At 31.7% G+C, this 14,385-nt stretch overlaps 1 protein-coding gene across 1 annotated transcript in view; it reads right to left on the bottom strand.

The window, feature by feature from the left end:
• Positions 1 to 14,301, bottom strand: part of LOC123014366 (heparan sulfate 2-O-sulfotransferase pipe) — a 64,877-nt gene extending 50,576 nt beyond the window's left edge. The window contains exon 1 of the mRNA XM_044413435.1: positions 14,073 to 14,301. Coding sequence (XP_044269370.1) covers positions 14,073 to 14,116 — 44 coding nt within the window. The 5' untranslated portion in view covers positions 14,117 to 14,301. The remainder of the gene's footprint in view (positions 1 to 14,072) is intronic.
• Positions 14,302 to 14,385: the final 84 nt, after the last annotated feature.

Raw genomic sequence — 14,385 nt, 5'->3', positions numbered from 1 at the left:
CCCTAAAAAATATCGACGTAAAAAAGGTACTGATTATTTCCATTTATGCTTGGAAAGCTGTGATAAAATTTTGTCGGTCTATTTAAGAATCATCCTGTATAATGATATTGTCAATACAATTACTAGAGTTGATAGTTACACGAGTTGGAAATTTTGTAGTTAAACATAAATTATAGACACCTAATAATGACGAAAAACTATCATGCAACGTTGATCGAGAATTAAAACAAATGTTAAAGTCACCACCAATAACAATTTGCTTTCTAGAAAACATGAGAAACGCACACAAACTGTCAAAGGCTTCAAGAAAAACTGAGTTGTCCGAGTTGTTCATCAGAGGAGGGCGCTAGACGGCAACAACAATCACTTTAAAATCCACAAGTTCCACCCCACAGCACTCAAAAATGTTTGGTACAGTAAATTTGGCCACTTCGTCAAGACACGTTAGTTTTAAGTGATCTTTAAAATAAATCACCACATCACCATGTGAACCTTTTGACCGACAAAAGATAGCACCAATTCGATATCCTTGAAGAACCATGGTCTCTATTTCAGTCTCAGATTGCCAATGTTCGGAGAGAATAATTAAGTCAGGAACTGATTCTTTTAAAAAGACATTTATTCTTAGAATTTTATTAGAGAGACATTGAATATTTTGGCAAGTAATTTTCAATGGCAGAATCTTTTCAGTTTTAATTTTCATCCTTAAAGGATTTGGGCTGTGATTTTTGACGAAAAAATCTAAATTGTTTTACAATAATATCTTTTGGCCAGTTTTTCGGCTCATATATTTGTTGAAGTAAATTTTCGTCAAAGTCAGTACTTACTTTGAAGGAAACATTTACACCCTTGGAGTCAAGTTTATCAATTAAGAAATCTTGTCCCGTCCAGATTTTTGTCAACGACCAACATAAAACCATAATTTTCTTGATGGGGCACGAAAACTGTCTAGAGAGCCATTGGCTCCAGCGGTTCCTTTGACAATTGTGATTTCATGTTTTTTTTTCTGAAGATTTGCTGAAGAGGATGCCACTGCTGGTGTTATACCTGTCGGAATGGATATGTCCTTCAGAGATGTGACGACTGCTTTGTTTTGTACGCTTTTTGCCTTTCTTTTTCTTTTCATTTCAAAGTTTTCAAAGTTGTCCTTCCATTGAAACCTCAAAATTCTCATCTTCATTTTCTACCGAATCTGAAATTTCTATTTTTCCTTCGATTTTTGTTAAGTTCGTTAATTTTTCAACGAGGGCATTGTTGATTTCCGTGAGGTCCTTTACCTGTTTTTCAAGCGCTTCGACTTTTCCGGCAAATTTAAGCATTTCACCTTTAATTAAGTCACTGAACATTTCACATACTTCAGATAAGTTCACTAAGATATCAGAGGATTTATCACTTTTGGTATTAAGTCTAGTCATAACTTTGTTCGTATTAAAAGACATTATTGTACATAGCTGTTGTTTACACACAGGCATACAGTTCACGGTTCGATACTGATGAGCTGGACATAGTAAACGGAAAAGTTAAATAAGTGTGAGTTCGTTTTTTTTTTGCATAATGAAATATTTATAAATTATTTGTCACAACACATATCAATACCACCAGAATGCGATTTATGGGCCTGGAATATAATATGCGTTTTTCTTTGTATAGCGTGTCTCAAAAACGTCTGCCCAACTAAAATCAGACTTGTAGATAAATATCATCATCATTGACCTTTTATTAATTTAAAAAAAATGTAATTATTTAAAAAAAAAGAAAAAATATGACAACACTGTTGTCCGAACTCAATAATACACTTTTAAAATGTCACGTTGAAGTTTAGTTGAAATTAATGATTAAAAAGATTAAACCTAAATTCGGTGTTTTTTGCACAAATCAAAAAAAGTACTTCGTAACAGACTTCAATATAAAACATGCATCATAAAGTATTGTACCTGTATTTGTTATATGGGGCCATGGAAAAAAATTGACCAATGTAATTTTTGCTGATACAATAAGCCTGTTAGTTGCTAACAATTCAAAATGGGCGGAGCATTCATCTTCTTACACTTTATGGATTGTAAGTATAGTTCCGTTATTTTTTGTTCTTATTAAATAATAATACTCGTAATTAAGTTTTATTTCTTTAGCAACCCCTGTAACTAAGGAAATACTCGGAATCACTGCTCCAATGCATTTTTTACGAAATGCCTAGATGGAATGATACATTTCATTAAGAAGGCGGTGGTTTTAACAACAGAACACGATAACCTATTTTAAGGAATTACCGTTTTCTGAACTTATGTTTAGCTTGTTCTGAAAATCCAAAAGAGACACTAGTTATCCAAAATTGGCGGCTCCCAACCAGTTGCATAAATAACGGTTTTTTGTAAAAATATCTTATTTGAAATTTGATCGTAGTAGTCTATAAACAGACTGGGTTAACGGCATTTTGTCCAAGACCTTTGAGAGTGTTATAGCGGTCACGGTGAACGTCTCGATAATTTCACTAAGATATCACCTTTCACATTCATCTTTTAACAATCAACTGCAATATTGAAGAAGTAGATCTTTACAGAAAGCCCAGTTTTGAAATGTGGAGAAAACGATGGTGTACAAAAAAATACCTATATTAATAAACATATAAATACACATTGTTCAGAAATGCTTTTTAAATTATTCTAAATCTCAGACCTTTTTGCGAGAGTTATTTACAACTAATGTGAAAATACCGTACTTCAGTGCAGGGACCTTTCCTGGGGTCAATACAAAGAAGGTCATTGTTGTCTGTTATTCATGAAGTGGAAGCATTCCACTTCCATAGTTCAATTTGTAACGTGTTCATTAAAAAAAAAACTCAAAAATGCTTTGACAAATATTTTGCATGACTTTCATTAATAATTTTTTTGTATACTGTACTGTTAATATGTGCCTACCGTTTTGGCAACGAGTCCGATAGATAGGCACATGATTATGGAATATTTTGGTTTATTTTATTTTACACCGCGGACTGTAGTAAGTGTCAAACAATTTGCAAATTTTACGTTTTTTATTTATATAAAAATTATATAGAGGGTTCAGAAGCCAATCAGTGTAAGTCAAATCATGTTTAAAATGAGATAGTTAAGCATTTAAAAAAAGATCATGTTTAAAATGAGATAGTTAAGCATTAAAAAAAAGATTTGTATATAAAAAGCCTTTTTAAAGGTGAAAAACAAAATCTTTATTGAAAGAAAATTGATAATACCTTAAAGTAGTGTCTTACGTCCATTGCCAAATAAAAGATTTAACAATAGTGTCATCTATATCAGTTTGAAAAAAATTGTGACTTAGACTGATCTGAACCCTCCAGATGTATGTACAATTACTTGAAATTGTTTCCAAAAGGCGGTCTGGGAAGAAAACTTGACCCTGGCTTCGGTTCATGTTTGTAAGAATGCATTTTTTTAAAGGAAGTTAGCGCAAATAAAAGAAACCGCATAAAAAACTTCAACAAAATGGATTTTGTTGAATCGTTTTTTACCATAGTAACAAAGCGTAGCAATCTTTTTCATAGCCAATTTTTTTTTAATTATTATCCCAAATTATTTGCAATAATTGTTTCAGTATACTAAACAATCTTATAAGTCACTCGACCGGTAGACGCTTTAACCTAAATCACCTTAATTCAATTGGTATTTAATGTTAATAGACGCCTAATTTATTACTGTCGATCTTAAATCTTTAATAGAAATATTAAGGGTCGGTTTATAGAAGTGTCATCAAGTTAATTACAATTAAACGTCAGATTTATTGATGACGTGACTAAATTCAACCAATCAGATGCTCAGATTCACTTGTAAATCGCGCATTAGCATTTAACAATAAATTTTAATTCACCTTCTATAAACCGACCCTAAATCGTTTAATTATAAACAAGATGTTTTTTGTCATGGAGTCGTCGAAAAATTAGTGTACAGGATGCTGCATTTTGGATGTCCGAATAGGGAATCTCCGAAACTAAGAGATTTAACCAAAAACGAGTAATTCCTCCTAACCCTATTAGACCATCAAAAAATGTTTTTTCTAATTGTGTTTAATTGTGACTGTTGACACATTTGTTCTTCCTACTTTTGGATTTTTTAAAAACATGTAATAATTTTGTTCTGAGGCGCCCGCATATTTGATCGATACTTTTAACGTATCGTATTTTTAAAATTTTAATATTATCTATTTCATTTTATCTATTTTTTCATCCATTTCACAGTTCACAAAACTCTTATTGATTATTATTTACACATTTGGAGTGAAATAGTTTTTCCATAGCCAACTATTAAACAAAATATGTATTTCATTTTTTAAGTATAATTATAAAAAATTAATATTCTCTTACAAATATATATCTTTTAGATCAGAAAAAAATAACCTTTTCAAAATTGCCATAGCCGCCTATGATTTCCATTAAAAAAAATAAAAATTTATCTTATTACGGCTAAACAAGTAACTGAAAAAAAATGTTAAGTATATTATTAAATTCCACGTAAAAAAGTACCTGTATAATGTCTTTATTTCAAATCCGTATCTTCTATAATAACAAAGATATGAATTTTTTTAGATTTTGCCAAAATGTTAACTTTTGTCTGTAAGTCGAAAACAAAAGACGATAGCGAGATGCGGTTTTAACCAATATTATTTTCTCAAAAAATCAGCCCCAGCATGTATCACTCGTTTTTGGTTAAACCTCTTAGTTTCGGAGATTCCCTATTCGGACATCCAAAATGCAGCACCCTGTACATAACTTGCTGGAAAGTGTCTAACGCACTCGTAGTGCTGACGCCTCGTGTATAAATCTCCCCACTTGTGCGTTATTTTTCCTGCTCGTTATGTAATATACTATAACTAGTGCGATTAAAAAATCTTTCTATCAAGCAAGTGTAAAAATTTAGAACGTGTCTGCGGAAAATAAGAAATGTCAAATAAATTTTTATCTACCTACATTATGACAGGAAACCATTTTAATTATTTGTATGAATAAACATCAACATCTCATTTTGAGATATTTAAATTTTTATTAAATGATTTTTTGACATCTAGCTAACATACGAACTGCCAAGACATACGTTCTCAACTAGTAGGCCTACTTGATAGAAAGACTTTTTTACCGCACTACGAGTATAACTGTATAATTACTTGTAAGTGTACGTAAAGTCTTTTTTTTTATTTGCTGGTGGGTGAAATGTGAATCAAGAACACGACATGACCTCCGTCTGTTTTTGATATTTGACAACTTTTGACATTTTGGAACTAAAGGCAAAAATTAAAGTTTCTTCCTTGCCTCGTTCCTGGTATTAGGTTTTTATAGGGCTTGAATACAATTATTATGATGATATAGAGGGTATAAATACCTATTAGCCTCAAAACAGTTTTCCCCATTAAAAATGAAATTACAAATGACCTACAGCTACGATTAAAAAAAAAACGGGAAATGTCAAAAAAATGAGTTTTTTCTTCAATTTTTCCATGGTATGAACGTGTTTTATTAAAAATAGGTTAAAATATTGTGATGACACTTTAAATACTGCCGCTAAATTCATAGTTTTCCTACCATTTTTCAGGGGAGTGACGATTCCGGCGTTCTCTACTTCACTTAAATTCGGCATTACAAAAGTTGGTATTAATTTAAAGACTTTGATAAAAATATTTTTGATATGTATTGTTATGTTGACAATTGACAACTAGAACCAAATTTACATTCGAAAATGATAATGTAGCTGTACTTGACGCCAAAATACACTTTTGACGAACGTCACTTAGTTACTTTAGTTGGATTTGTTAAAGTGAGATAAATATCGTAACCGATCTAACACAAATACGTAGCGACAAAGCAACGAGGCTGTTTACAAATGTTGAAGAGAGATAGCCAAACTTTTTTCAAATTATTTTTTTTTCAAATTATTAATTGATCCACAGGCATATAATAAAAAACGGACTGGACGATACGTATGTATGTACTACATACGAGACGATAACTATATTATTATACCAGTTAAATGTTCGGACGGAGAAAAAGTCACTCCTAAACCAAGAAGTTGACAAAAGGCCAAGATAACAGTATTTTATGTACAGTCGCATCGCTCCTTTACAACCTTTAAACATTTATTAATGAATTTCCAAAAAAACTGGTAGTTTACTAAAAAAATATCTTTAATTTTTGTAAGTCAAACATTTTTTTAACAAAAAAGTGTGAGGTTTACCAAAGAAAATTTTGCACAGCAACAATTCTTCTGACAAGCTCGTTGTCTAAAAAAAAAATTATGGTAGGTTTCCATTTAAAAAAAAATTGTATAAACCCACTAGCAGAAAAATTTTAAAACTATAGTGTGTTAAAAATAAACTAGTTTTCAAATTAAACACTTGAATTAAATTAAATCGAACGATTGTTTATTATTTGTATGAATTTTATTTGGAATTTTATTTTTGTCCGTGTTATAACCTTAAAGCAAATTCTGACAGCCATCTGACATCTTCCGTCAGTTTTAAATTTGCCGGCAATTTTAGTTCAATACAAGAGACGGTGCCAGGGTCGAAAATTTGACTACCGGAAAATTATAGTTTAAAAATCGAGGCGGTAGCACAGAGTATTAATACTATAACAGAATCCTCACTCGACAAGGAGACGAAAATTAGAGGAAGATGAAAGTGCACTACTCATTTAAAGAGCTATCGTCTTTAGTCGGCATTACCCGTAGCTTTCCGTACATGTGTGCAGCGCTATTGGCTATGATTTGCAGGCGCGTTTTTAAGAAATATTGGAGTTGGGTGCACGTACCTACACCCCAACAATGTAATTTACAAATCTTTTTTTTATTTACCATTGTTATAATTGATATTGGAATTGTTTTTGTTTTATATTTCAAACAACTTTTTTTTAATATAAAACTGACTGCCTTTTATTATGTGAATAATGTTTAATGCTGATTCCTAGAAATTCACCTTTCAGGCCCGGTTTTATTCCCAGTAAGTATAAAATCTGTTAGTTTGCCGATTTCCTTTATCTAGTAAACAGCTTTCCTGGAATTATTGTTCCTTTCAAGTCTGCAAGGAATACATTTTTTCTAATCAGTCCAATCAGTCATTTATTGTCGTCATTCAGTAGGCATTAATATCGATTCGTTTCGTTTTATTTCAATTCTATGTTAAAAAGACATGAAATAAGTAGTGCCGTTCGCAATTGGACTATTATTATTTAGACAAAATAACGAAAATAACAAAATGTTAAAAATTTAAAAAAAAACTTTAATTTTACAACATCCTTACAAGTTCCTACTTATCAATTAAACCGTATATTTTTTATTTAACGTACAACATACATTTAAGTTCACTACATGAAGCTACTGTCGAAACAGAATAAGTAAATAAATACCTACATGACATTAAGATTTAGTTAATTTTTTTACATATGGAAACCACATCTCTAGACCATTTTAACGCACACACGCCTTAAGGCTCTAGGGTACCGAATGAACTATTCAGATTTGGTGTACTGTTAGTTGCATACTCGGCATTTTGTGGCAGCTGTCAATCATCCGACCTTCTCTACCTGGTGCCTTGTCCCTTTAGTCATAAAATGGAAATAATGTAAACAAACAGAATTTCACCATCGATGAGTTTCTCTTATTTCAGAGATTCAGATTCTAGCTCAGTAGAAAGAAAAGTTCATTTTTCTCTTGATTTTGGACTTAGAATAATTTTTCTCTGCCTTTTAATTCCCATCACATTGGCGGTTTTAATTTTTTGACAATAATGTCACTTTGAAAAATGAGTTTGCAAGTTAAATAAAAAAATGTGTGGGAAAAACATAATTTTGATAAATAGCAACTCAAAGAAACAGCTTTCAGATAAAAAACAAAGTCATTTTTAACAAAAACTATCATTATTTAAATAAAAATAAAAAAATAAATATATGTTTAGTGGTGGGTTTTGCTAAATTTTAGGGTGGTGGTAGGGACTTATATATTGAAAACGTACAATTTTATAACTTGTTTACTTTTTGATTCTTTGCAGTTTGCTAGTGGCTCTCTTCCACCCCAGTGCTTTGAAATAAGTGATACTTTTTGAACAGTGATATTTGTGCTTTTTTAATTTATAAGTTATTTTATTGGGTATCTATTTAATTACATACTAAATTAGTGTTATTGTGACCTCTCCTTGGTAAGTGTAATTCCTAATTTCTTATCACTTGTTGAAAACGTTGTATTGAAATTATGGGTAATAATTCTAAACAATTTCTTTCAAAAAAAAAGAAAAAGTCGAAAACAAATAATGCGTAATTATTGGAAAAAACAACGAAAAGGAGATCTAAAACTGATCTTCCAAGTAAATCAAGTCTTGCAGAATGTAGTTTTCAGTCAATTGAATCGAGTTCCGATGACGATGAAGTGTTTATTATTGAGAAAGAAACTAGTCAAGAACAAAATTTTGTTCCAAGTGGTCGAAGGATTGTTGACATAGGGCATTTATTTTTGGAATTAAAAAACTTAAAACATGACATTTTTTCTTGTAGTTTTTTGAACATTAACATAATTCAAGAAACACTTTTGGGGTTTAAAAGTGTTTTTAAATACAAATGTAGTATGTGTGGGGCAAAGGAAGTGTTAGTACCGAAAAAGAAAATCGCACAAATGAAGTAAATGAAGCAGCTGTTTGTGGCACAGTAGCAATAGGTGCTGGTTATTCTCAACTAACAGAATTTTGCGCAGCTTTGAATATTCCACAACTTAATAAAAAAACATATATTAAAACAGAAAGAAAAATTTTAGATATTGCGGAAAACGTTGCTTTGGACGAAATGTTAGCACCCGGTCAAGAAGAGCGTGCATTGGCAATTGAAGCCGGTGAAATTGATGAAGATGGAGTACCTTACATTACGGTTGTCGTGTTACGGTGCTTGGTCTAAACGTTCGTATAAATCAAATTACAACGCATCATCTGGTGTTGCAACAATAGTCGGTGCTAGAAGTAAAAAAATTTTATACGTATGAGTCAAAAATAAAAATTGTAAAAAATGTATGTATTACAAGAAAAAGAAACAAACGGCCCCTCCTCATAAATGTTTTCAAAATTGGAAAAATACTTCGACTTCGATGGAAGCTGCAATTTTGTAATACACATAACACAATAACGATAAACATAATATGTGTCTCACCACAAATACCTAGAATCGTTTTTAACACAAAATTAATTTGGCTAATTAGAGCTGTCCGTAAAGACCAACCCATATAATAATTCCTAAGCAAAAACCGTCCTCAGTGAAATTAATATAAATATTATATTTTAATTTTTAATTTTTTAGGTTTACGTATTGGGCTTACTGCCTTTATACCAAACCTATCTATTATTTTAATTTATTTTTAAATAGTCGAATAATTAAAAAAATGAAGTTTTGGAATGAACTAACAATTCTCTTCTTGAGGGGTGCAGATGCATATCTTTGCTTTGAACAAACGCAATAAAACCATCATGTTGTGGGTTACACCCTGCGGTCCGGCCCAGCCTGTCATAAATTGTGCTCCAGGTACAGAAAATCGTGTATTATTGGTTGCCTACTTTCAATTTAATTTTTGCTTTATATACGTATCAAAGAATCAAGAACAGTTATCAAATTAGCATTATATCAGGGCACTGTATTTTTAAATTACCTAAAAACTGTTTTTTTTTAATTCAATACGGTATACCGTTATCAAAAAATCTTAATAATTAAAATTTTCACATTTTATTCAATAAAAAATATCTATTAACTTATTTAAAGCGGGAATATTTCCCTGGTCTCCATTTACCTTTAAAGAAACACTACAAACATCAAGAAACTCTTCAAGTCTAAATTTGCGGCTAAAAACAATGAAATAAATTTACATGTAATAGGTATACGCCAGCTTTCAGGGGGTCTGAAGCCTTAAGTGCACTACCGGATTAAATAAATACCCGAGGTCACTGGAGCGACCGGCGAAACCAACGATCTGCTAACGTCTAGATACAGCGTAGAGTGAGAGGTGTTGTCCTCAACACTAGCATGAGATAGCGAATGTGACCCAAACAAACCAGCTGATCAAAACATGTCGACAGCTTCGTTGCACAATGATGGAATTTTGTCTTTTCAGTGATTTATCTAGACTTTTCGAAGCGTATTTCAGTGTGTCTTTATTGTGTAGTGTGTGATTGACTTGTGCAGCCAAAATAGGCATAAGAAAAGAAGAATAAATAAATTATTTGTTTCAACAAAGTGTCTATTTAAATTTGGTGCTTGCTGCCAATTCGCCAATACGAGCATTGACCCAAACCACGTGATTTTGCGTTCTTTGTTTTCATTACGACTTTCCCAATCATGCTGTCTCTCTCACATGTTGAAGTCAATACTCTATTTCGATTTACGATTTCGTACGGAGTGGGGTTTCTGTTATAGTATTTATTCTGTGGCGGTAGGTAGTTTAAATTCGAGCGACCGGAGGAGGCGGTGGTCTTCAAGATTGTTTGCAACATTAATATTGAATCAAAAAAATTTACCAAATTCAGAAATTATTACAATGACAAAATAATGTCAAAATTGACAAAAAATATGCATCAGCGTAATTTAAAGACTCATAAGAGACGTTGCTATTCACGACGTACACTTGAGTGCAATAAAAACGCAAATTGATTTTTTTTATAATGTAATTTGACCAATAATAAATGCCAGGTTTTTGACGTTGTCTTTGTCACAATTTCATAATTGTTTGGCATTTTCCAAACTTGTATCAAGTTTTTCCATTTCGTTTTTAACACTGACTATGACACTGCACTGGTAGAACCACCAAATAAGACGTTTCTTTTGATAGTTTTCTAACCTTTTTGGAAACAACCTTATTCACACTATGTAAATCTCTGAAAAATTTGACAATTTTGTTTTTGACAATTTGCGTTTTTTTTTGCACTCAAGTATACTTTAAAATAAAGCGTATTTTACCGTCAAGCTAAAAGGTAAGCTTAAATGCACCATAGAAACAGTATAAGATAATAGTGTTAGAAAAAATGAACAAGGTATCGTATAACGTGCGAGTGAGCTAAAGTATAACTTACTCACGGATTAAACTTTAGCTCACTGGAAAATACAGATTTAGTTATATCAGCGTGTATCTTGAGAGTGGATCCTAGCATGCAAAATTTTGTCTACACTGAGAAAGGTAATTAATAATTAATTTGCAATAATTTTTGACAATAAACAGACAATTTTAAAATGACAATTTATGATAACGTAAATTTTAAATTAAAGACAAATGTCAAATTAAAGACAAAATGCACTTTAAAACGCAACTAAAGATAAAGTTAAAGTTTTTATGACATACGTTTGTTATTAGAAATAATAGTTACCTAAGAAAAGTACCTCACTCACCCTATGGTGTCATGAGGTCAACAGATTAGAAAACGTTAAAAAGTTGTTTTTTTTTGTTTATGATTAATTAAAATTGTCCGAATACAGGGGACGTACTTTTATTTCATCGAGAAGGCTGTGATCATTAAATACGGAAGTGCCGAAGGTCGTGAAAAGCTTTTAAAATGTGTAGTTTCTTCATGCTTTTTGAACACAATGTTGTTGCTCTTTAAAGCAAATTAACTACAGTGGAACCTCGATAATTTGAGCCCCGTTAATTCGCGTTTGGAATAGTCAAACCAACACTTCTAAAAAAAATGATTAATTTATAAATAAATTTTTAAAATACCTGTTAGTTCCACACAAATACCCTTGGCTGAGAGGTTGCGGAAGTTTAGCAACCCTCAAATTTTTTGAAAAAAAATTCTTGAGGCGTCTTGAAATTTTCATATCCTCAAATTTCATTTTTGAGAAGTTGAAAAATCAAAAGCCAGATTATTTTATCGGTTTTAAAACCTAGCCAGGCATTTGTAAATTTATTTTGCTAAAAATCCAAAAAATGTATTTGAGGCACTTTGAACTTTTAACACAGTAATCTTTGTTATTAAAAATTAATATTTTCAAAAAGACGGACCATTATGGTAGAATTAATACCAGCCAGGTGATCGAGAATATTATTTATAAGTGCGAGTGAGCGGCGCTATAGGTAGGTAGAAGTGTAAGAGAGAACGTATTTCGGCAGCAGTGAAAAAGCATATAAAGTCGCGGCCAATTCATAGTGGCCACTTCCCTGTGTTGATTTGTAAAATTTGAGTTGTGTAAATCCGACTTTAAACATGCAATTGTTTTTTTATAGGGGCATATCTACCAAAAATGACAATTTTGGAAAAATTCACATATAAAATCTACTGTGCCTGTCACAATTGTTGACACAATTTAGTTATTTCTGCTGTCAACATTGACACAACCCACACACTAAAGGTAGCGGGCTAGGGGCTGCCAACTTTGCAATAAATTAAATGGCCAACCTTACATTTCAAAGATAACGTGGATATTAAAATATTTAGATTTTATAAATTAAACATAGTGACCAAACAGCACACTTCAACTTAAATTTATAAAAGATCAAACCAGGGTGTTATAAAAAGTTATGCGTTTTTTATTTGCAAATGATTACTCTATCGATTTGAACATTAAAAAATTAGTGCTAAGAAAGCAAAAAAAAACAGAAAAACACAGAAAATGTGACCTGTAACTGCAGCAACCAGAAGTTGAGTAGATATTTTCGTAATTACCAGTTTATAGTAGAATCGTTTTCCTAAGACCTACTAAAAATTTTATAACTTTTAAGTTAAATGCGGTATTGCTAAGAGTAAATCAGAGGGTAAACAAACCATAAATTAGTGGAACCCACTCGGACCCTGAAGCAGGTCAGTTTTTAACAGGGCCGATTACTTACTTTCTTTTTGTCTAAAATACTTGAAATGTTTTAATAGTTTTTGATGTAGTTGTTTTTAAAGTCAAGTATTTTAAGAAATTTAAAAAAGCCAGGTGGTTATTAACAAGCTATTATTAAATAAAGCTGATTTTTTTAATAAGAGCTTGGTAAAACTCTACCACTACTTTAGTTTTAAATACGGCCCTGTTTTATTTTAGTGGGTGCAGCAACACTTGCAAAGGAACGTGCCATTTATGGAGTGTTACAAATTCAAGCCATTGTTTGGTTAATCCCTTATAATGGTATCATAAAATTTTTCGTAGGTCTTATGAAAACGATTTTACTATAAAAGGTATGTTCTCGCAAGTAACTGTTCAAAATTTTATGATTCCTAAGTTATTACAAAAAAAAAACAAATTTTCATACCACGAGGGCTAGCAGTAGAAATAAGACGCGAGTTATTAATTTAAATTATAGTAAAAATCACGATGAGAAAACGTCAATCTTTTTGGTGACAAGAAAAAATGTTTCCAAAATGTTGATTTAGTTTATATTGTTTGGTTGTGGATAAAAGGTTGTATATCATATGAGTCTTACAATAAATAACTATTATCCGAATAAAAAAACCTCTTGTGTAAAACAGTCTATAATAATAGGTGTAATTCTTCTAGAAACAAGTGTGAACAGAGTCAGTCAATTGCTTTATTGCACCCTAAGAGCTGGGTATCAATTTCTAGTCATAAACTGTTTAAAACCCGTTGCGGCAGGTCAAAATGTTGCGTTTTCTTGCAAGCAGAGACGGACTCAGGAAATTGTTCGAGTCGAGTTATTTAAAAAAATACGTTACAACCAATAAAAAAACATTTTTATATTAAAAGCTGCACAGAAAAAGAAACCGCAGCATTTAACATTAGCTATTGAATAGCTTAGTTTTCATACATAAAGCTTTGTTTAAAGTGAATACGGCCCTGGAAACCAGCCCAGCTGGCTAAGTTCGGAGATATTTTTATTGGGGGTTAAAATCACCGGTAGCCGCCTGTGGGTTCTCCAAGGATAATTACATCCATAAAGCAATTGACTCTGTTTCTCACTTATTTCAAGAAGAACTATAAGTACGAATATTTGAAAATTGGAAATATTGGTTGTAAGTACTTATTTGAGTGTTATCAAATCAGATGTAGTTGCTTTCGACAGCAGATAATTAATAATGTTAGATAATAATAATAATAATAATAATGAGTAAAAATTAAACAAATTGGTCAAAATAATTACCTTTTTGGTATAGAAAATCTACGGTATCTCCAAAGAAAATCCATACTTCTTATGTTAGTAAAGAACTAGCAATTATTCTTTAAAACATATGTAAAACAGTTAAAATTTTAATTCAACCACAGCATGTTTTTATTTATTAATCACTAGCGGTTTTGTTTTTGAAGCGGAACATCGTGGCACCAACAAGACACACTGCACCTCACTTAAAGAAGTAAAGTTAACTGGATGAACGAGAACGACTGAACGCTAGCCGGCTAGCTGGGTCGCTGGGTTGGAGCGCCCATTGTGGGCCTTAATTTGGGGGACGGGGGGG

The sequence above is a fragment of the Tribolium madens genome, unplaced genomic scaffold, assembly GCF_015345945.1.
Source record: "Tribolium madens isolate multiple individuals breed KSU strain unplaced genomic scaffold, Tmad_KSU_1.1 Scaffold_97;HRSCAF=244;Tcas5.2_LG3a, whole genome shotgun sequence".
NCBI lineage: Eukaryota > Metazoa > Arthropoda > Insecta > Coleoptera > Tenebrionidae > Tribolium > Tribolium madens.
Note: the sequence above shows the minus strand (reverse complement) of the source record. Positions and strands in the feature narration are given on the sequence as shown.